The 21,881-nt window shown below is 34.7% G+C and overlaps 2 protein-coding genes across 4 annotated transcripts; both read left to right on the top strand.

Moving 5' to 3' along the window:
• The first annotated feature begins 1,054 nt into the window (after nt 1–1,054).
• Nucleotides 1,055–6,783, top strand: LOC107622121 (notchless protein homolog). Its single transcript, XM_016324034.3, has 13 exons — nt 1,055–1,585; nt 1,705–1,786; nt 1,906–1,995; nt 2,223–2,348; nt 2,701–2,828; nt 3,411–3,610; nt 4,639–4,702; nt 5,228–5,338; nt 5,428–5,565; nt 5,821–5,963; nt 6,056–6,110; nt 6,212–6,268; nt 6,395–6,783. The coding sequence occupies exons 1-13, from the start codon at nt 1,424–1,426 to the stop codon at nt 6,476–6,478; spliced, it is 1,440 nt and encodes a 479-aa protein (XP_016179520.1). The 5' UTR covers nt 1,055–1,423; the 3' UTR covers nt 6,479–6,783.
• A 2,672-nt stretch (nt 6,784–9,455) lies between these two features.
• Nucleotides 9,456–14,359, top strand: DNK (P-loop containing nucleoside triphosphate hydrolases superfamily protein). Of its 3 annotated transcripts, none has more exons than XM_016324032.3 (6): nt 9,456–9,952; nt 11,104–11,833; nt 12,193–12,660; nt 12,845–13,222; nt 13,304–13,371; nt 13,866–14,359. In XM_016324032.3, the coding sequence occupies exons 2-6, from the start codon at nt 11,216–11,218 to the stop codon at nt 14,080–14,082; spliced, it is 1,749 nt and encodes a 582-aa protein (XP_016179518.1). In that variant the 5' UTR covers nt 9,456–9,952; nt 11,104–11,215; the 3' UTR covers nt 14,083–14,359. The 3 variants fall into 3 exon arrangements, with proteins under 3 accessions (XP_016179518.1, XP_016179519.1, XP_088358437.1); XM_016324033.3 differs by having other exon boundaries at nt 9,473–9,952; nt 11,001–11,833; XM_088502311.1 differs by lacking the exon at nt 9,456–9,952 and adding an exon at nt 11,916–12,066 and having other exon boundaries at nt 11,694–11,833.
• Nucleotides 14,360–21,881: the final 7,522 nt, after the last annotated feature.

The following is a 21,881-nucleotide window of genomic DNA, read 5'->3' as shown; positions in this document are numbered from 1 at the left end:
AATTCGATTTGTAGCGGGTAGGGTAGGATAGGGGTTGAGCCTCAACCCTATCCGATCAACCTGCATCCTATATATGTATATGTTATATACTTGTATAAAAATATGTTTCAAAAGAATGTTGAACCAAATACTTCTCACTAAATACAAAAGATCCTTAGTCAATAAAGAGAAGATAATTAATTAATAATTTAATATTTTTTTTTACATAAAATTTATTTCTATTTTAAATTATAATAAAGTTATATAATAATATTGCATTTTTTGGTAACCTAAAAGTAGGATCGGATATCTGCGGGTTAAGAACGGATAGGGTTATGGTTGAATCTAAACCCTACCTTACCCATTGCCAGTCCTAAGGTTGGCAAGTCAACGTGTTAACCCGATTAATTTGAAAAAATTAATAAAAATTAATAATTAAAAAATCAAATACAAATAAAAAAAATTAAATTATAATATAATTTTTTGATTATTTTTTTTATTTTAATTTTAATAAAATTATTTAAAATAATATCTGTTAATACAATAATATTTATTTTAAGAAACAAATTACATAATTTTAACATATATAAGTGTAAAATAAATAAAATCTATAACAAAAATAAAAAAATAAAAAAATATATTTAAAATTATACCATTATTAATTTTTATAATACTAATCATTCTTTTATTTAAAAAAAATTAGTCTAATGAGCTGATCCATCCCATCATACCAAAATTTGTAAGTTTGGATGTACAGATTTAACGGATTTTTTTTTTATTTGTTAAATTTTAAATTTTAGTCTGAATTGTTTTTTGGTGAATTTAACGGATTAATTTGATAAATGATTGAATTTAATTTGTTTTACCATTTTTATAAATAATATTAGGTTGTTAACTTTTTTTTACTAATAATCGAATATTACTTAATTTTTTAAAATTATTTTATATTTATATTTTAAATAATAATAAAATATTATTTATATATAAAAAGTAATTATTAAAATTAATATATTATTTATATATAAATATATATTATTTAATTTATTTTTAACAAGTAATTTATATTTTAACAAGCATTGGTTGTTAGAGTTTAAGACTCTTGAAATGACGAACACTCAACTGAACCCTAACTAGATCCTTTTTCTCCTAATCAGTTAGTAATCTCCGGCCACCGTCCCCGTCTTCTCACAGCCAGCCTGCGTCCTCATCTTCTTCGGTTCTTCCCCTCTTCCAGCAAGTCGTCCGTTCCCATCGTCTTCCAGCAAGCAGCAACTCATTCTTCCACTCCCTGAAGTCGCTTTCAACTCTCCAATCCGCCAAGCTTTCCCGTCATCGTCGCATTCCCATCGTCTTCCTCTTCTCGTCGCCGTCAGATTCACATCTTCCTCTCCTTCACGTTGTCCTCGCCTCCAGCCGTCGCCTTCCAATTTAGAGAGAGATAGAGATGGAGACAGAGACAGGAGAGAAGAGGGACACCACAACAATCAACAACGTCATGTGCCTCTTGACGCACCCAGATGGAGCTCCTCTTGGTGCTCCCATGTACCTTCCTCAGAATGCTGGTCCACAACAACTTCAACTCATTGTCAATAAGATTCTGGACAACGTAAACCCGTCATTTTTCATATCCTACCAACAAAATATAAAAAAATGATTTGTTATTAAAATAATGTTCTCTTTGGTTAATTATTGTGTCTTTTATCCCCCTCCCTTTCCCCGATTTAGGAGGAGAAATTACCATATGCTTTCTATATTTCTGATGAAGAGCTCCTTGTGCCACTTGAAACCTACTTGCACAAAAACAAAGGCTAGTATCTACTCTCTCCTTTGGTTATCTTGCAGCAAACTACTCTTTATTTAGGTTGATTGATTAGTTTGTTTTTTGTTTCTTATAATATGTGGTGTTGATTTAACATTAATTTTCAGTCTCGGTGGAGAAGGCATTGCCTATAGTTTGTCAGCCTCAAGCTATTTTCAGGATTCGCCCTGTTAATCGTTGTTCCGCCACTATTTCTGGTATGAATCATAGAATTTTATGTCATTTACAGCCTATAATGTTCTAGGTGAAATGTTTATTCACAAACAGATGTTTTGTGTTAATTCTATACAAAACTACCGGGATTTGGAACATGGTGATGTTTTGTGTGTCTTCTCTTTTTTATGTTTTGGTTCTTGATAATGATTTAGCTTAGTGTTCTAGTTGTCATATCCTCTGTTATTCATGTTGCTGGAACTCTTTTTAGGTCATGCAGAAGCTGTACTTACAGTTGCTTTCAGTCCTGATGGGAGGCACCTAGCAAGTGGTTCTGGCGACACAACTGTTCGTTTTTGGGACCTTAACACGCAGACACCATTGTACACATGCACAGGTGTGATAATAAGTATGATATACCAAACATTGCTTGTTTGTACTTGGTTGTAAACTAGACATAATTAGATGATGTTTAAGCATCTTTCTCTCAGTATGAACAGAAGTAACCAGTTTAACTCAGAAAGAGAATGTAGTGAAATTAAATTTAGAAGGTGGAATTGGAGTTAGCTTACAATTGTATTCTTAGAAAGGAATTCTTGAAGCATTGTGTAGGCTAAATCTGAAAATGCTGCTGTTCTGTTTTTCATTTGTTGTAATGCAAAAAGTTGATATATTTTTTTATTATTTATTTATTTTTTAAAATAAGAAATTGCCATGTATCTATTGATAGTTGTTTTCATTGTACGCAGGGCACAAGAATTGGGTCCTTTGTATTGCGTGGTCACCAGATGGCAAGTATCTTGTGAGTGGGAGCAAGTCTGGAGAACTTCAATGTTGGGATCCAGAAACTGGGAAGTTGTCTGGCAATCCATTATCTGTAAAGTCTTTAACTGAGTATGCTATTTACCATCAGAAAGCTTGCTTCATTTCTTTTCTTTGGTCTAAATTTTTCACTAAAACATATTGAGATTGTGTTATTGAAGGTATATGTTATAAATTCTGGTACCACTCCTTTTGCTTCCTAACATGATACTGTTCTTGCTCATGTATAAGCTTATTTATGACTACTGCAACAATTCACTCAATTATTTTTGTCTCTCCTGGCTAATTGAGAACATGATTCAAAACCTTGTCAAACATTTGGAGAGAAAAACCTTTTACATTGTATTTAAATTAGAAGTATTAAGATATTCATCCTGATTATGATTTGTGGCACCCCATCCTCCCCGAAATAGCAAAAGACACAAGCAAAGGAAAAAAAGGAAGGCAAAATAGAATGTAAAAGACCATCATGCATTATTACTTCATGATTTCCCGAGAAAAATTGAAAAATAGAACTGGTAAGGAGATACTACAGATGCAATGATTTTTTAGTTGGTGACAAATTTTGTTCCCTGCGTAGTACTATATTGATATAATGTTTCTTGGACAATGATATTTGAAGTATATATTAATGCAGGGCCACAAGAAATGGATTACTGGGATCTCTTGGGAACCTGTCCATCTTAGTGCTCCTTGCCGTCGTTTTGTAAGTGCCAGCAAAGATGGGGATGCTCGTATATGGGATGTCACATTGAGGAAATGTGTTATATGTCTCAGTGGCCACACACTCGCCATAACATGTGTAAAATGGGGTGGAGATGGCATGATTTATACAGGGTACTCTCTCTCTCTCTCTCTCTCTCACACACACACACACACACACAGACACACACTATTTCCAAGCTTTTATCTATATTCAAACTTTTAAATTGTACAGATTTGTACATTACTACAGTACTTTTAACAATACCCAAAGATCATTTAGTCAGAGATTTTAGTCCCTGTTCTTTTGAAAAAATTTATGCACTTTGGTAAAAGACTACGTCATTACTGTCCCCAACCTTCAGGGGCATATCTTTCAGACTTCCAGCTCTGCACTAGCATATGTTACAAGATTTCTTGTTTTTCTTTTATTTATTGGATGATATTTACCTAAGAAGCACGAATACGACACGGATACGCTGACACGTTCTTTTTAAAAAAACATTGGATACGACATGTTTAAGATAAGTATGTTACAAAACTTAAATAAGATTAAAATAATAAATGATCATATTATAAATATAAGAATAAACATAATTACATAAAAAACCTTAAAAAATCCAAAATAACATAATATCAATAATTATAATTTTTAAATAAACTCTTATATGAACATTAAACATTAGATGTTATTAACTTATTTTATAAAAAAATAAAAATTTATACAAGTATTAGTCAAAAAGTCAAAGAAATAATAAAATAATGATATTTGAGAGAGAGAAATTGCTAAACAGAAGTGGAGCAGAAAGTCAGAAAGCAAGAATCATTAATCTCACCGCCTCCTTAGTTGCTGGAGATTAAAAATTAAAATCTGAAGAAAAGGGCTTTCAGTTGTGCTATGGTCTCGTGTAGTCCATGCGGAAGGAAGACGCTCGGACTTGCCGCAGATTAGCGCATCACTTGACGAAACCACCGCAAAGCTGAAAGGTGACCTCCGACTCGCCACCAATACGCGTGTCCACCGTATCCCGTGCGTGTCCGTGTCACATCCGCGTCCGACACCGGTACGTCGGCGCTGCCGGCGAGTCCGTGCTTCATAGATAGTTACTCTACATTACTAGTCTGCTGTTTGGAGCATAGCTATATTATTTTTATTATTGCAGTTCTCAGGACTGTACAATCAAAGTTTGGGAAACTACACAAGGGAAGCTAATTCGTGAATTGAAGGTGTGTTTAATCCCCTTGAGCTTCAGTACTTTGCAATGCACCTGAACTTGTTATATGCTTAGACTTGGCTATTATTATGCATCATCATTGGTTCTCATCTCATGTCAAAATTATTTTTCATGTGTTTTTTTTCTGCATATTAGAGTTAGCTGGTTGTTATTTTTACTTTTTTTTTTTCAATTAAAAGTTTGTTGATTGTATTAAAAGCTTGCCATCCATTTTTTTATTTTAGTGAATGAATTTGTGACCCACATTCCCTTTTTCGTATGAGTGGTTGATCTATGAAGCCTAAAAAGATGGGCTTTTAGACAATGTGATTGAATTGATTATTAGTCTAGTTTAGTCTCTTACGGCAAGTTCACCACTGTCATTTTTGTTGAAGTGTTTATCATAAAAGTTTAAATCTAATCCATTTTTAGTGTATATTTTGTGTATTATCACTCGTTTACTCCATTTAGAAGATAGACTTTTCATTTCAAGTAACTTATCCCTGTAGAATTCTTCACATGTTGGTATCTATTTTAGGGACATGGGCATTGGGTTAATTCGTTAGCATTGAGCACTGAGTATGTTCTTCGTACTGGAGCTTTTGATCATACTGGGAAACAATACTCATCTCCAGAGGAGATGAAGAAGGTGAGCACCTTTTGGGTTAATAATCATCCTAGCACATCAAACCATATTTTACTAATATGTCCACACCTGTCTGCTGCTGATGAATGTAGGTTGCTCTTGAAAGGTATAATAAGATGAAAGGCAATGCCCCTGAAAGGTTGGTTTCTGGATCTGACGATTTTACCATGTTCCTTTGGGAACCATTCGTCAGCAAGCACCCAAAAACTCGTATGACAGGTCATCAGCAGGTACAAATCTTTTCCTATGTATCAAGGAGAATTAAGCAAAATGAGCTTTTGTGCAACTGCTTTTTTTTCTTCTTTCCAAATTATAATTCTAATTTAATAAATATTTGCCGAAATCCATCCCTAATTATTTGTAGTATGTTAGTTGAATACTTGAAATTAGGTTTATCATTATGCAGGTTTAATGACAAACTCTCTATCTGTGTATATGCTTTCCAATTTTTCAGCTTAATGAAAGTTGAACTTGTTTGCTGACAGCTTGTGAACCATGTGTATTTTTCACCTGATGGGCAATGGGTGGCAAGTGCATCTTTTGATAAATCCGTGAAGTTATGGAATGGCACAACAGGGAAATTTATAGCAGCTTTCCGTGGTCATGTTGGGCCTGTTTACCAGATCAGGTAAAACACAAGTGTATCCATCTTACTTTGACCTTGACAGTCTCCGAAGATATTTCCTTTTGAATTCAGTGTATTTGGGTTTTGTTCTACAGCTGGTCTGCGGATAGCAGACTACTTTTAAGTGGCAGCAAAGATTCTACGTTGAAGGTTAGTGAGATTTTCCTTGATATGGACATTATTTGTTAGTTAAATGCATGAAACTACGTTTTCAAACCAAATTTAACCTTCCATTATGTTTGGTGATCAAGGTTTGGGATATTCGGACTCGGAAGTTGAAGCAGGATCTTCCTGGCCATTCTGATGAAGTATGCATCCCTGTTTCACATGCTTTATCTCAAGTTTATTTGTTTGTTTGTCTATTATTATTATTATTATTATTATTATTATTATTATTATGGTCACTAGTATAGTTCTATCTTTTTGCTGGAAAGGTTTTTTCTGTTGATTGGAGTCCGGATGGAGAGAAAGTAGCCTCTGGTGGCAAGGATAAAGTGTTGAAGTTGTGGATGGGCTAAGGCCAACCTGGGATGAACATTTCTTGCGTGGATTTCTTGGAAATCAAGACTGAATGTTAATACTTTGGAGTAGGGGTGTTCATGGCCCGGCCCGACTTCGAATATTTTAGGGGCTAATTTAGTGTGATTTCACCGGGTTTATGGCCGGATAAGGGTCTCAAAAATAGACCCGGTCATTATTTTGGGCCGGCTCTGGGTCGAGGCGAACACGGCTTCACCCGTTCCATGTGCATCTTAAGAGAACTAAAAAAGATATATATGTTTTAAATTAATTTCAATATTATGTTATATTAATTATAAGCTTATTGTTTTATTTTTAATTACACTTATTGAATTAGAAAATAGATCAAAGAAGCACCAAATTAGAATTTATGGACAAATTCAAGTTTAAATATGGATATCAATTTTTCAATAATAAGTTTCTTCTTTATAAATTATTGTTAAAATTTTAAAGATCTGGTTTTTATTCGGCTTAGATTCGGTATAGTTGTGATCCGAAATTGTTTAGATTTTATTGGGTTTGGGTTCGGGTTAAGATTTAAAAAATAAACTCAGTGTATATTTAGAACCGGTCTGAATTAAGATAAATTCGGTTTCACCCGACTCATGAACCTTTTTATTTTGGTAGCAGTTTTTACATTAGATTGACAACTTATATGATATGGATAGTTTAGAATTTAATGAAATTAAGTTGTATGAATTCAGTTTTGTTTATCTTTGAAACTCCTTTGTTTGGATTGGAGTTATGAAAATTATGATTTGATAACATGTTTTAGAGGAGAAAAAGTGCGATATCAAATTGAATTTCAGGATATTTTCAATTGGATACCTACGTTTCCAACGTAAGATAGCTTTGAAAAACCGATTCTTTTAATGTACAAAACACTTATTTGAAAGTGGATTAGTTAGGTTTGGTTTAGTAAAATTTTTTAAAGAGGTATTTTGTTTTGTGTTTGATAAATTAAAAAATTTATGTGTTTGTGCTTACTATTTTTGAAAACGGTTTTGTTAGGTAGACAATAATTTTTGTAAACAATGTGAACAATGGGTTTTATAATTGACCTAATAAAGTAAAAAAAATACTCTATCTCAAATTACCTTATAAACCCTGACATTAGGATAACCATCAGCACACTTAGTGAATTGAACATCTAACTATTGTTAACTGTGCATGAGTAAATCGAATCAAAAGGAATAACAACCAAACAACTAAGAATTAACATAATCATCTGCATATCTATTGAATTAAATATCTGATATATCTATTGTTCACATAAGAAGTGGAACTACTCCAATAATAGTTATTGGCACATCACCTATAAATACACTAACACCCCTCAGGTATCTTTAAGTCCCAATACACTTAAACCTGCTTAACCCTTTGCTGACTTAGGCATTGGAGTATTTTGTAGGTACCACCTCCCGCCTTTTCAAACACACAACTCGGACGGCGACTCGCTGACGTAGGATAAGTCGGAGACCACCTTTCTTAGATGTTTGGGTCTCACCAACAAGTCCAATTATCATCCGGTTTCAGACAACCCTCAGAACAATACCTATTCATTATTAAATTATTAATTAACTACAAAGATGGTTATTTAAATAACCAAAATGCTACTCCAACCAATGGGAGAATGAATTTGACAATTTTTTATTTTTAGTTTTTTACAGTATTTTTTAATGAGTTAATCACTAGATTAATCTAACTTAATTTAAATTTGACAACTATAATTACACTCAAATCATAAATACGTAAAGAATATAAAATATATTAAAAAAAATGTTCATTTTATTCTTAATTCTTTTTACGAATGAAAGGCTAGCCTTCTTTCAATCAAGTACGACTTGCAATAGAAAGAGAGTAAGAGGACGGAATTCAAAGGCTGTGAATAGGAGCCTTATAGTCCCAGCAACCAGTGTAAATCAATCTGACTACTAAATTGCTGCTTGATCTGGAGCACCGACTAAGGGATGGGGGAAACACTACCGATCCCGAGTGCCCTATCACTAGTGATTACTCCCGATCCGAAGCACCCGTTTTCTACTTTTCTACATAGATAGATCCGCAAAAGGAAATCTTTTTTCTTCACCGGGCTTTTACCATGTCTCCCGAACAATTTCATTTTTATTCTCAACGTTTGAGATAAGTCTCAAAATTATTTCTAGCATTTAATAGTCATATTTAAGCTTTTAATGTTTTAAAATCATTTAAATGTTGTCTTACTGTTAGTGATCTAGTAGAACAACATTGAGACGATTTTAAATAAAATTAAAACATTGGGGACAACAACAATAATAGGATAAAATGAATTTTAACGAAATTTATTTACTTTATGAAACAGTTAAAAAATTTGATATTATTAAAAAATAAAAATAAAATTTATTTTAAAGTTAAAGATAAAGTTTATTTAAATTAAACTTCAAAGAAATTTAGTACATTATAGACAAAAATGTATAATTTATATTTTAATGTATATGTATCATCCTTTGTTTCTTTTTCAAAATTTTATCTACTAGTCAATTGTCATTCTACAAATATTTTATGATGAGTGAAAATCTTGAATTCGTAATTCAATTTATTTTGTTAAAATTTGCTTTTATTCATAGTTATCAAACTTGGCTTGACCCATCCAGTTCGACTAGGAACCTGGTCACCTAGTCAGGTCGAGCCACTCTTTTTTTTTTTTTGGTCAAGTGAATTGGACAATCTTTAATTCTAGACATTCCATTGGATTGGACAACTCCCAATTTTAGGTTCCACACAACACATCCACACATTTCTCATATACTTACAAAATTTTTTCGTCCATTGTAATTAATAGGATTTGAACCCAAAATTTTTAAAGTGGGGAGAGGAAGTGGGGAGAGGGAGATATACCATGTGAGTTAAGACTTGTTGGCGGTCGAGCCACTCATTGAACCCCTACATCAGGCCCGTTGGAACCTGGGTTGACCCGACCAATTTATAAAACCCGGACCGGGTCATGTAAATTTGTTTTCCCTTTTTTAATTTGGAATGACCTAGTTTCACATGAAGCTTCCCACCACCCTCTCTCTCCCTCTCACAAACGGCACACCACCCTGGCTCTGAAGCTACCCACCGCACCCCCATCTCTCTCTCTCTCACTCTCAGCTCACTTCGGTTCACCGTCACCAACCGCACGCTCTCTCGCGTCTCGCCGCTCTCCTCCGTCTGTTCTCGGCTGCTTGCGCCTCCCTCCGCCAGTGAGTGCTCGAGCTGTGCGTGTTTGTTGCTGCTCGTCGTCCGTGGTTGTGTCTGCTCGATTCTGCCTCTGTCTCACTCGAGTGTCGTCTCAGTCTTGTTGTTCGTCTGTCTCGTCGCCGGCGTCTCAAGGTCTCGCGGCCTTCCCTGGGCGTCTTGTCGCCGGCGGCAGAAGCAACTCGTGTGGTTGTCGCTTGCTTCGTCGCCTTCCGCTGGGTCGTCGCCGAGTCGCGGTGGACCGTGGACCGTTGGTGAGTCCCTGCATAATTGCTTCCCCTGTTCTCTCTTCTCCCGATTTCCCTTCTGCGTGTATTTTTCCATGTTGCTGTAAATCGTGAGTAAACTAGGATATGTTAAATTTGTTGCAGTAAGTTGAATTTGTTGCTGTAAGTTGAATTTGTTGCTGAAAATATCACTGAGCTTACTTTTTTTGTTGATGAGAATCATCACTGGGCTGAATTTGTTGCTGATTATCATCACTAAATCTTGTATTTGTTGTTGTTTTGCTGAAATAATCACTTAGCCAAATTTTTTTTGTTGCTGTAAATCATCTTTGGAGTTAAAATTTTTGTTGCTGAAAATTATAATAGTTGAACAGCCTGTAATTCATCACTGCACCTTGATTTTGTTGCTAAAAGTTGAATTTGTTGCTGAAAATATCATTGAACTAATTTTTTTGTTGCTGAAAATCATCATCTTGTTGAATTTGTTACTGATTATCATCACTGGAGCTTGAATCTGTTGTCTTGCTGAAATAATCACTTAGCTAAATTTTTTGTTACTGTAAATCTGTAAATCATCTTTTGAGCTAAATGTTTTGTTGCTGAAAATTATCATAGAATGAGGTTCATGCTCTTTGCAACTCAGAATAAAGTTGTTCAGTTAAATTGTTGTTTCCATGCTCTCTGTTTGTATTTTTTTTTTGCTAGAATTTTAAAAATGTCTTCATCACAACTCAGTTGCTATTATGAATTATTTTTGGTATTGATTTGTGAAAAATGCACAAATGTAGATATAGATGCAAATCAAAATGAAGAAAATGTTGGTCAAGCTTCAAATTTGTCCTATGAAGATATAGATGCCGACTTTGAGATCACCCTTGAATTTGATTTACTGATTGTGTTATTTTAGTATTTTGTATTAGTGATTAGTTTATTATCTCTTTTTGCATCATCAGTTATGTCTAAAACTTGATACTTGATTGTTATTAATATGTTTGTGAAGATAGGCATTTTGAGTTTTAACTTTTGATTTTAATTTTATTTGTATAATTTTACATTTTTATGTAATTATGACTAGGTCAACCGGTTGAATCAGGGGCCCACCGGTAGAACTAGTGACCCGGTGACCTGGTTGTATGACCGTGTCAATTACTGGTTCAGTTCTGATAACTAATTCTCAGGGACTTCCCTTCTCACTGTCTTTGGGAGCAAAGCGGAAAGGAAAAGGAAAGTAGATAGAGAGAGAGGAAGAATGTTAACATAACAGTAAGTGTGAAATGCTTGGAAAGAGTTATGCAGAAACTGCTGCGCCCAACTTGTTGTTCAGCCCCCATCCTCTCTCTCTCTGTGGGAGGCACAGCGACACCCACAGGGACTCTGACTCTCCCTAGCTCCTCTACTCCCATTACTACTCTCCCTTTCTCTTTTTCTATCTCTCTGTCTCTATCCTCGTTGCCACACAAATACATAGCAATGGCAGCTGCTGCGCCTTCATTTGCATCTTCACCGGTGAGCCTGGCCCCCACCGCTTCCGCCTCTCGCTCCGCTAGCAAGTCTTTCCCTCTGTGCACTCTGCCGTCTTCCTTGTCATCCGCCATGCCAAGGTGTCTCTCTCTAACCCACAAACACACTGCCGCTAGGGCACCCATCCACCGCCTTCCGTGGCTGCTAACTCGCTGTGCCTCCCTCTATTCCGCCTCCGAGGGAGAGGGAGAGGGAGAAGACACAAAGGAGCACAGGCCCGTTAGTCCGAGACTCAACCGGAGGCAGAGGGCTTATTCTTCTTCCTCACCCATTCTGCCAAATCCTGATTTGTTGGCTATTCCTGGTGTCGGTCCCAGAAATTTGAGGAAGCTAGTTCAGAAAGGCATTGCTGGTGTTGCTCAGCTCAAACAACTATACAAAGACAAGGTATTTCACTACTTCCTTCTTTTTCTTTTTCTCTCCCTTATGATATTTTGTATTTCTAATTTCTCATTTCTGTACCCTCTAGAATATTTCGTTCAATTTGGGCCCTTCTAGAAAAAGTAAAAAAAAAAAATCTTGAAATTTGCTTCGCTGAGGATGATAGTATAGAATAAGTACTTATGATGGTTGGAGCATCCCCATATGGCAATATACATCTGAAATCCAATCACTTTATGGTAAAGTTTTGTAGTTTCTGTACTAAATACTGAAGCATTATATATGCTTGTGACGTTAAATTTGGCTAATTGCTTCCCCAGAAAATGTTGACAATTTTCTTTGTTTTCTTGGGTAATATGCTGCAGTTTTTTGGGAAATCTAGTGATAAGATGGTTGAGTATCTGCAGAGTTCTGTTGGAATAATCCACAAGAACCATGCTGAAAGTATAACTACTTTCATTAAAAAGAGTGTTGATGAAGAGTTGGAAGACAATTCCTCCTCGGCTGCTGTGCAGGCTCTGCAGAAGAAACGCCTTACATTCTGTGTTGAGGGTAATATCAGTGTTGGCAAGACAACGTTCCTTCAGAGAATAGCTAATGAAACTATTGAACTGCGTGATCTTGTTGAGGTAGTTCCTGAACCTATTAGCAAGTGGCAGGATGTAGGACCAGATCACTTCAATATTTTGGATGCCTTCTATGCGGAGCCACAAAGGTATGCCTACACCTTTCAGAACTATGTATTTGTTACGAGGGTCATGCAGGAAAGAGAGTCATCTGGTGGAATCAAGCCTCTTAGATTGATGGAGAGGAGTGTTTTCAGTGACAGGATGGTGAGTACTCATTACCTCTTTAAGTATTCTCTTTATTTTCTTGTTCTTTCAGGCTTTTTTTGGTTGATGGTATTTTAGTGTTCTTCTGTTTTTTGGAAGTCAGCTATTTGGTTTAATTCAAGAATGTAATCCTGTTTTTAGATTTTAAGGGCTTATGCATTTTTACCCTTACTGTGAATTAAAGGTTTTTGTACGAGCTGTGCATGAAGCCAATTGGATGAATGAAATGGAGATCAGTATCTATGACTCATGGTTTGACCCTGTTGTCTCCTCCTTGCCTGGCCTTATTCCAGATGGTTTTATCTATCTTAGGGCAAGTCCTGATACTTGCCATAAGAGAATGAAGTTAAGGAAGAGAGCAGAGGAAGGTGGAGTCTCTCTGGACTATCTCCGTGACCTACATGAAAAGCATGAAAGCTGGTTATTCCCCTTCCAACGTGGCAATCATGGAATATTATCAGTCAATAAGCTTCCCCAACATGTTGATAACTCCTTGCACCCTGAAATTAGAGACCGTGTATTCTATCTAGAGGGTGATCACATGCACTCAAGCATTCAGAAGGTACCATTCTTGTAATGGTATTCATGCCTGAGTTTGTGATTTGATATAATAGGCTGGTTTAATTGTTTTCTGTGCAACCAGGTTCCTGCATTGGTTCTGGACTGTGAACCCAATATTGATTTCAGCAAAGATGTTGAAGCAAAGAGGCAGTAAGATAATCGTATCTTATTCAGTTATTCTAGTATTTATTTAGATTTCTGTAACATGGACTAATCTTATGTCACACCACTTGTATTATATTGGGACCCGTTTCACCATTACATTTTTTCTATTCTTATTTGTTTAACTATTTTAATAGAACTATTTTTAGTTCAATGTTGCTAATTCTAGAACCATTCTTGAATGGGTCAACCTTTTTGATTGATTGCATTACCGGTTTTGTATTTGTCGAACACATCTTCATTCTTCATTTGGAAATCCTTGACGTAAAGTTTCACTGGTCATTTATAGTGGCTTTGGTGTGTGGAATGTTGCATTTTCTTTAATATACTGCGATAGTGAATCCCTAGTTAACCAAGAAAGGTATCTATGATTCTTTATGGCAAATGGTGATTGGTTAGGAAGAAGACTTACGTAAAAGAATATACTGTACTAGTCTATGATCCTAATGTGTTATAATTTGTTTATTTTGCTTTTGGGGCAGGTATGCACGGCAAGTTGCTGAATTCTTTGAGTTTGTTAAGAAAAAGAATGAAGTTTCGTCCAAGGAAGGTGCGCAAGGTAAGCAAAATGGTGAAGCTGAAGCAGATGTGCTGATGCCCCATGAAGGTGCTCTGTGGCTTCCAGATGGAAAGCCTTTTCCACAGGGCGCACTCACACCGTTGGACTTCAGGAGAGCGATGTCATTCATGTCTGGCTAGTGAGTAGTGATGGATTAACCTTTTGAGGTCCAAGATATACTAATCAGCGCCACATATGTGCGTGGTGTTTCTGTTTCATGTAAAGATTTTAACTCCGAACCTTGACTGATGTAGGGATGGTTGTAGCTAGAAGTAGTTTTTATGGTCTCAAATGCTTTGCTAATATACGGCTTGGTGCAGATTGTATGTGTTTCTTCGACTACGAAGTTGGTCGTTATGATGTATCATTCTCTTGAGCTTATTGTTTTAAGTTTTTCTTGCTCCTTATGTTTTTTAATTATCTGTTCTCTGAAATCCTGATACATAACTTTGTCGAAATGGCGTGGTTTGTTCGAATTTTGGAAACATGCCGGTTTGGCGTAAGGAATTGGGTTCGTTACTCAACTCTTCACACCGGTCTCAGGTGAGGTAATATGTTCAGACTGTTTTTTCATCCTAACCTTGGTCGCAGGTTGAAAACTTTTTTAAAACTATCCTACCTTATTTGCGGGTTGAGAATTTCTTAATCTTAACTCTATCCGCATCCTAAAGTTTTAAATCCTATTCTATCCGATCCTACTCATAGAAAAATAAAAAATTTCAAGTAAATATAAAATGTGACGTCAAATTTTATAGATATTAATAAAATAGAAAATAAAAAATTAAGTTCAAATTAAAATTAAAAATAATAAAATCTTAAAGAAATTTAATATAAAATTATAAATAATATGATCAACTAGTTCAGTGGTTATTTCAAATTTTTATAAGATTGTGAATTTAACACTCATTTTCTTTACTATATACATAACTTATATATATATATATATATATATATATATATATATATATATATATTAGGAATGCGGGTAGGGTAGCGTACAATATACTCTAAACCTGTACTTTACTCTAGCCGCAAGCAAATCCACACTGCATCTTACCCTACCCGCAGCGAGTCGGGTAGACAACCCTACTCGAACGGATTGATTCGGGTTGGGTACCCGCAGATAGGGTATATATTGCCAGCCCTACCTATATCCTAGTTGTAGTTGACTTCTTTTTCCTCATTTTAACGCAAACCTATGTATAGCACCTTATCCCAGTAGGTTCTACGCAGTGACCTTTTAGTTTTAGGTTCTACAGATGATAGTAGTGAAGGCATCACTAGAAAACCAATTAAGACTTCGTTCCTTTCAAGATAGTCTTTTATTGGGTTTTAATTCCCACTTAAATGCCCTATAAATATAATCTAATAAGGATAGTAGTTTGCAACTTTTCATAAGCCTTAAGTTCTGGTTTAGTAAAATTTGTATTTTTAAAAGTAGATTCTTAAAATTAGTTTTCAGAGGCATTTTTAAAATGTATACATTCATTTTTGTGGATACTTTTAAAAAGTATCTTTAATTGTTAAAAATTAAAAGCGTATTTATGGTAGATTGTGGTAGATGATTTTGCATGCATTATCTCGAACTTGAGATTTGTTTAAGCGAATTCAAACCGTTTATCACTTAGACCTATGATTTTGAAAATCGGACTGGACTGATCGGTTCAACCAGTCCAATTGAGAACCGACGATGAAAACAGTCCGATCTAGTGTCTAAAACCGTCAAATTGAAAACCGTCTGAAAACTGCTGAATCGACAAAAAATCGGATGGTTGAACCGGCCGGTTCTTTATAAACGGCGTCGCTTTGGGTTTTGCTTAAAAAAGAAAAAAAAGAAGAAACCCTCCCAACGCGTTACCCACCCACCCCTTCCCCCAACACCCCTCTTTCGTGATTCACCTCACTCACTCAGAATAGCACGTTCAAAACCATAGCTTCTTCAACGGTTCTGCCGCCGCCGTCCGTGGTTGTCGGCGCCTCCACTCTTTCTTCCTTCGCCCTGTACCAAACTCATCCTCTTCTAGCTCGGCACGTCGTCCCCATCTCCCGTGACTTCTCTGTTTGAGAATTCAAGCTGCTCGCCATCGTATGGTTCGTCGTCTGTGGTTCATTTCGCCGCTCGCCGTTGTCTCTTCGTCGTCCTACTCTCCGTCAAAGGTTAGTGTCACTGTTTATAGGATTTTTCAACTCTTCCTTTCATGTTCTGTTTAGTGAGACTAATTTCTGAATGTGAATGGAAATATAATCATTGATTTTGTGTTGTTGAAATTATTGGTTAAAATGGATTTGTTACTATGCTGCTGCTATTTTTAATTTCTGAATATGCTGTGTTTGAAATTTTTTTGGATAGATTTATTGATTTCAGGTTTAGGGTGCTTATTTGTTGTTGTTTCTTAATTTTGTTGCTGATTGTTCTTGATTCCTGGCTCTGTTCAGTCTGTTGTGCTGTTGATAATAGTGTTTTTTATTGTATTTATCTTTTGAGAGCAGCTGTTAATGCAGTGTTGCCTTGTTGATTTCAGTTATGGATTTTGATTGGGTTTTTGTTGATTATTTGTTGCTGTTTTTGAAATTTTATTGATGAAAATCTTGCCAGCAATTGCTCAGACGTGATAATTTTCAATCTTCCCAGCATGCATTATTGGTCCCAAAGGAGGAAGACTACATTGAATGGTTTAAAAATGCTGGCTTCAAAGACGTCAAGCTCAAAAGGATAGGTTTAAAGTGGTACTGTGGTGTGCGGAGGCATGGTTTGATCATGGGTTGCTCTGTGATTGATGTGAAGCCATTCTATGGAGACTTTTCCCTCAAGGTAATACCTAATTTCTTCATTTTCTTTACTTTAATAATATTTTCTTTAATTTAGTTTGTTATGCAGCTTGGTCCAAAGGTAGAGGATGTGAAGAAGCCTGTGAATCCACTTGTGTTATCTAGCATTTTCTAGGATTTTCTTGAATTCTTTAGAGTTTTCTAGAATTTTTTAGAGTTTTCTAGGTGTTTTTAAAGATTTTTTAGGGTTTCCTACGATTTTCTAGGGTTTTTATGGTTTTCTAGGTTTTTAGGATCTTCTAAGATTTTTTTCGGGATTTCTAGGGTTTTTAGTATTTATTAGCATTCTCTAGGATTTTTTAGGGTTTTCTAGGCTTTATAGGTTTTCTAGAGATTTTTAGTGTTTTCCTAGATTTTCTAGAGTTTTCTAGGGTTTTCAAGTGTTTTTAAGGATTTTCTAGTGTTTTCTAGGATTTTTTAAGATTCTCTAGGATTTTCTTGGGTTTTTAGAGCTTTTGGGATTTTTTTTAGGGTTTTTAGGATTTTTTAGCATTTTTTAGGGTTTTCTAGTATTTTTCTAGGATTTTTTACGATTTTCTAGGGTTTTCTAGGGTGTTTTAGGGGTTTCTAAGATTTTCTAGGGTTACGTAGGATTTTCTAGGGGTTTTTAGGGTTATCTTGGGTTTTTTGGATTTTTAATGGTTTTCTAGGATTATTTTGGATTTTCTAAAATTTTTTTATGTTCTCTTGATTTTTCTAGGGATTTCTTGGATTTTCTAGCGTTTTCTAGGGTTATCCTGGATTTTCTAGGATTTTTAGGGTTTTTTCTAAGATTTTTAGGGTTTTTTAGGATTTTTTTAAGATCTTTTAGGACTTTCTAGAATTCTCTAGGGTTTTCTAGAAATTTTTTAGGGGTTTCTAGTGTTTTCTAGGATTATATAGGTTTTTCTAGGGTTTTTTAGTGTTTTCTAGGATTTTTTTTAGTATTTTCTCGTGTTTTCTAGGGTTCTCAAATTGAATACTATTCAATACTATTCTATTTATTTATTCTATTTATACGAATAATTTCTACAATTAATCCTTTTATATTATAAGTATTAATATAGAAGTATTAATAGAAAAAACTATTACTAAATTAATCTTCTATTAATAGATAAATTCTTATTAATCTTCTAAATCCTTTTCAAGGGTTTTCTAGGGTTATTTAGGGTTTTCTAGGGTTTTCTCGTATTTTCTAGGATTTTCTAAGGATTTCTAGTTTTTTTTCTAGGGTTATTAGGATTTTCTTAGTGTTTTCTAGGATTTTTTAGGTTTTTCTAGAATTTTCTAGGATTTTTTAGGGTTTTTCAGGTTTTTCTAGGGTTTTCTAAGATTTTTTAGGGCTTTCTAGGATTTTTCTAGGCGTTTCTAGTATTTTTTAGGGTTTTTCTGGGTACTTAAGATTTTTTAGAGTTCTCTAGAATTTTTTAGGGTTTTCTAGAGTTTTTTCGAATTTTCTAGGGTTTTTCTAAGGTTTTCTAGGATTCTTTAGGTTTTCCTAAGGTTTTCTAAGATTTTCATAGGGTTTTCTAGGATTTACTTGGGTTTTCTAGGGTTTTTCTAGGGTTTTCTAGGGCTTTTTAGGGGTTTCTTACGATTTTCTGGGATTTTTTTGGGTTTTATAGGTTTTCTAGGGATTTTTGGTGCTTTTCTAGGATTTTTTTACGGTTTTCTAGTGTTTTCTAGGATTTTTTTTGTATTTTCTAGGGTTTTCAAGGGTGTTTTAAGATTTTCTAGGATTTTCGAGGGTTTTTTAGAGTTTTCTAGGATTTTTTAGGATTTTCTAGGATTTTTAAGATTTTCTAGGTTTTTCTATGCTTTTCTAGCATTTTTCCAGGGTTCTCTACGGTTATCTTGGACTTTTTAGGGGTTTCTAGGGTTTTCTAGGGTTTTTGTAGGTTTTTCTAGGGTTTCTTGTATTTTTCTAGGGTTTTTTACGATTTTCTAGGGTTTTCGAGGATTTTGTAGAATTTTTCTAGGATTTTCTTAGATTTTCTAAAATTTTTTAGGGTTTTTTAAAGTTTTTCTAGGGTTTTTTAGAGTTTTTAGGATTTTCTAGTGTTTTCTAGGTTTTTCTAGACTTTTCTAGGGTTTTTTTAGGGTTTAGGGTTTTCTAGGATTTTGTAGGATTCTCTAGGGTTTTCAAGAGTTTTTAGGATTTTCTAGGATTTTCGAGGGTTTTTAGGATTCTCAACAGTTTTCTACGATTTTCTAGGATTTTATAGGGTTTGTTAGGGTTTTCGAGGGTTTTTTAGGGTTTTCTTGGTCTTTCTTGGGTTTTTTAGGGTTTTCTTAGGGTTTTCTCAGATTTTTTATGATTTTTCTAGGATTTTCTAAAGTTTTTGAGAGTTTTTTAGGATTTTCTATGGTTTTCGAGGGTTTTTCTAGGATTTTCTAGGGTTTTTTAGGGTTTTCTAGGGATTTCTGAGGGTATTCTAGGGTTTTCTAGGTTTTTCTATGAGTTTTCTTGGGTTTTCTATGGTTTTCTACGATTTTCTAGGATTTTTCTAGGATTTTCTAGGATTTTCTAGGGATTTCTAAGGGTTTTCTTGGGTTTTCTAAGTTTTTCTACGGTTTTTCTAAGGTTTTCTAGGTTTTCTAGAATTTTTTATGGTTTTCTACGATTTTCTAGGATTTTCTAGGTTTTTTCTGGGGTTTTCTATGGATTTATAGGGTTTTCTATGGTTTCTTTAGGGTTTTCTAGAGTTTTCGAGAGTTTTTTAGGGTTTTCTATGATTTTCGAGGGTTTTTCTAGGATTTTCTAAGATTTTCTAGGGTCTTTCTAGGGTTTTCTTTGGTTTTCTAGGATTTTCAAGGGTTTTTGAGGATTTTCTTGGGTTTTTTAGGGTTTTCTAGGGATTTCTGAGGGTTTTCTAGGTTTTTCTAGGAGTTTTCTAGGATTTTTCTAGGATTTTCTAGGGTTTTCTAGGGCTTTCTTGGGTTTTCTAGAGATTTCTAAGGGTTTTCTAGGTTTTTCTAGGGATTTTCAAGGGTTTTTGAGAGTTTTTTAGGGTTTTCTATGGCTTTCGAGGGTTTTTCTATAATCTTCTAGGGTTTTCTAGGGTTTTTTTGGGTTTTCTAGGGATTTCTAAGGGTTTTCTAGGGTTTTCTAGGATTTTTTAGGTTTTTTAGGGTTTTTCTAGTATTTTCTAGTGTTTTCTAGGATTTTTCTAGGGTTTTCGAGGGTTTTTCCAGGATTTTCTGGGGTTTTCTAGGATTTTCTTGGTTTTTCTAGGGATTTCTGAGGGTATTCTAGGGTTTTCTAGGTTTTTCTAAGAGTTTTCTTGGGTTTTCTATGGTTTTCTACGATCTTCTAAGATTTTCTAGGGTTTTTGTAGGATTTTCTAGGGTTTTCTATGGATTTATAGGGTTTTCTATATTTTTCTTAGGGTTTTCTATGGTTTTCGAGGGTTTTCTGGGGTTTTTCTAGGATTTTCTAGGAATTTCTAAGGGATTTCTTGAAATTTCTAGGATTTTCTAGGATTTTCAAGGGTTTTCTAGGGTTTTCGATGGATTTATAGGGTTTTCTAGGGATTTCTGACGGTTTTCTAGGGTTTTTTATGTTTTTCTACGATTTTCTAAGATTTTCTAGGGTTTTTCTAGTGTTTTCTATGGATTTATAGGGTTTTCTATAGTTTTCTTAAGGTTTTCTAGGGTTTTCGAGGGTTTTTAGGGGTTTTCTATGGTTTTCAAGGGTTTTTCTAGGATTTTCTAGGGTTTTCTTGGGTTTTCTAGGGATTTCTAAGGGATTTCTAGGGTTTTCTAGGTTTTTCTAGGGATTTCCAAGGATTTTCGGGAGTTTTCCAAGGTTTTCTAGAATTTTCTAGGATTTCCTCGGCTTTTCTAGAGATTTCTAGGGTTTTCTTAGATTTTCTTTGGGTTTTCTTTGGGTTTTCTAGGATTTTCGAGAGTTTTTTAGGGTTTCCTATAGTTTTTGAGGGTTTTTCTAGGATATTCTAGGGTTTTCTGGGGGTTTTCTTGGATTTTCTAGGATTTTCTTAGGTTTTCTAGGGTTTTCTAAGGGTTTTCTAAGTTTTTCTAGGGTTTTTCTAGGGATTTCTTGGATTTTCTAGGATTTCTAAGGATTTCTGAGCGTTTTCTAGGATTTTCTTCGATTTTCTAGTATTTTCTAGGTTTTTTCTAGGGTTTTCTATGGATATATAGAGTTTTCTATGATTTTTTAGGGTTTTCTAGTGTTTTTTTAGAGTTTTTAGGGTTTTCTATTATTTTCGAGGGTTTTTCTAAGATTTTCTAAGGTTTTCTAGGGTTTTTCTAGGATTTTCTTGGGTTTTCTACGATTTTCAAGGATTTTCTAGGGTTTTCTTGGGTTTTCTAGAGTTTTCAAGGGTTTTCTTGGATTTTCTAGGATTTTTTAGGGTTTTCTAGTAGTTGTCTAGGGTTTTCTATAGTTTTCTACAATTTTTTAGGATTTTCGAGGGGTTTTTCTAGACTTTTCTAGGGTTTTCTTTGGATTTATAGGGTTTTCTATGGTTTTCTTAGGGTTTTCTAAAGTTTTCGAGAGTTTTTTAGGGTTTTCTATGGTTTTCGAGGGTTTTTCTAGGATTTTCTAGGGTTTTATAGGGTTTTCTAGGATTTTCTCGGGTTTTCGAGGGTTTTTCTAAGGTTTTCTAGGATTTTTTAGGATTTTCTAGCGTTTTCTAGGGTCTTTCTAGGGTTTTCGAGGGTTTTTAGGGTTTTCTATGATTTTTGAAGATTTTTCTTGGGTTTTCTATGGTTTTCGACGGTTTTTGTAGTATTTTCTAAGGTTTTCTAGGATTTTCTTGGGTTTTCTAGGGGTTTCTAGGGATTTCTGAGGGTATTCTAGGGTTTTCTAGGTTTTTCTAGGAGTTTTCTAGGGTTTTCTTGGGTTTTCTAAGTTTTTCTAGGGTTTTTTAAAGGTTTTCTAGGGTTTTCTTATGTTTTCTAGAATTTTCTAGGGATTTCTGAGGGATTTCTACGGTTTTCTAGGATTTTCTAGGAGTTTTTTAGGGTTTTCTAGAATTTTTTATGGTTTTCTACGATTTTCTAGGATTTTCTAGGGTTTTCTATGGATTTATAGGGTTTTCTATGATTTTTTTAGGGTTTTCTAGAGTTTTCGAGAGTTTTTTAGGGTTTTCTATGGTTTTCGAGG

This window comes from Arachis ipaensis, chromosome B10 (assembly GCF_059453495.1).
Source record: "Arachis ipaensis isolate K30076 ecotype BB chromosome B10, ASM5945349v1, whole genome shotgun sequence".
Taxonomy (NCBI): Eukaryota; Viridiplantae; Streptophyta; class Magnoliopsida; order Fabales; family Fabaceae; genus Arachis; species Arachis ipaensis.
This window is presented reverse-complemented; position numbering and strand designations above follow the sequence as displayed.

Coding starts and splice junctions, on each gene's coding strand:
- LOC107622121 (XM_016324034.3), top strand. CDS start 1,424: ATGGAGACAGAGACAGGAGAGAAGAGGGACACCACAACAATCAACAAC. Junction 2,829..3,410: donor TGTCTGGCAATCCATTATCT/GTAAAGTCTTTA, acceptor ATATTAATGCAG/GGCCACAAGAAATGGATTAC. Junction 5,339..5,427: donor CTCCAGAGGAGATGAAGAAG/GTGAGCACCTTT, acceptor TGATGAATGTAG/GTTGCTCTTGAAAGGTATAA.
- DNK (XM_016324032.3), top strand. CDS start 11,216: ATGCAGAAACTGCTGCGCCCAACTTGTTGTTCAGCCCCCATCCTCTCT. Junction 12,661..12,844: donor GTGTTTTCAGTGACAGGATG/GTGAGTACTCAT, acceptor TGTGAATTAAAG/GTTTTTGTACGAGCTGTGCA. Junction 13,223..13,303: donor TGCACTCAAGCATTCAGAAG/GTACCATTCTTG, acceptor CTGTGCAACCAG/GTTCCTGCATTGGTTCTGGA.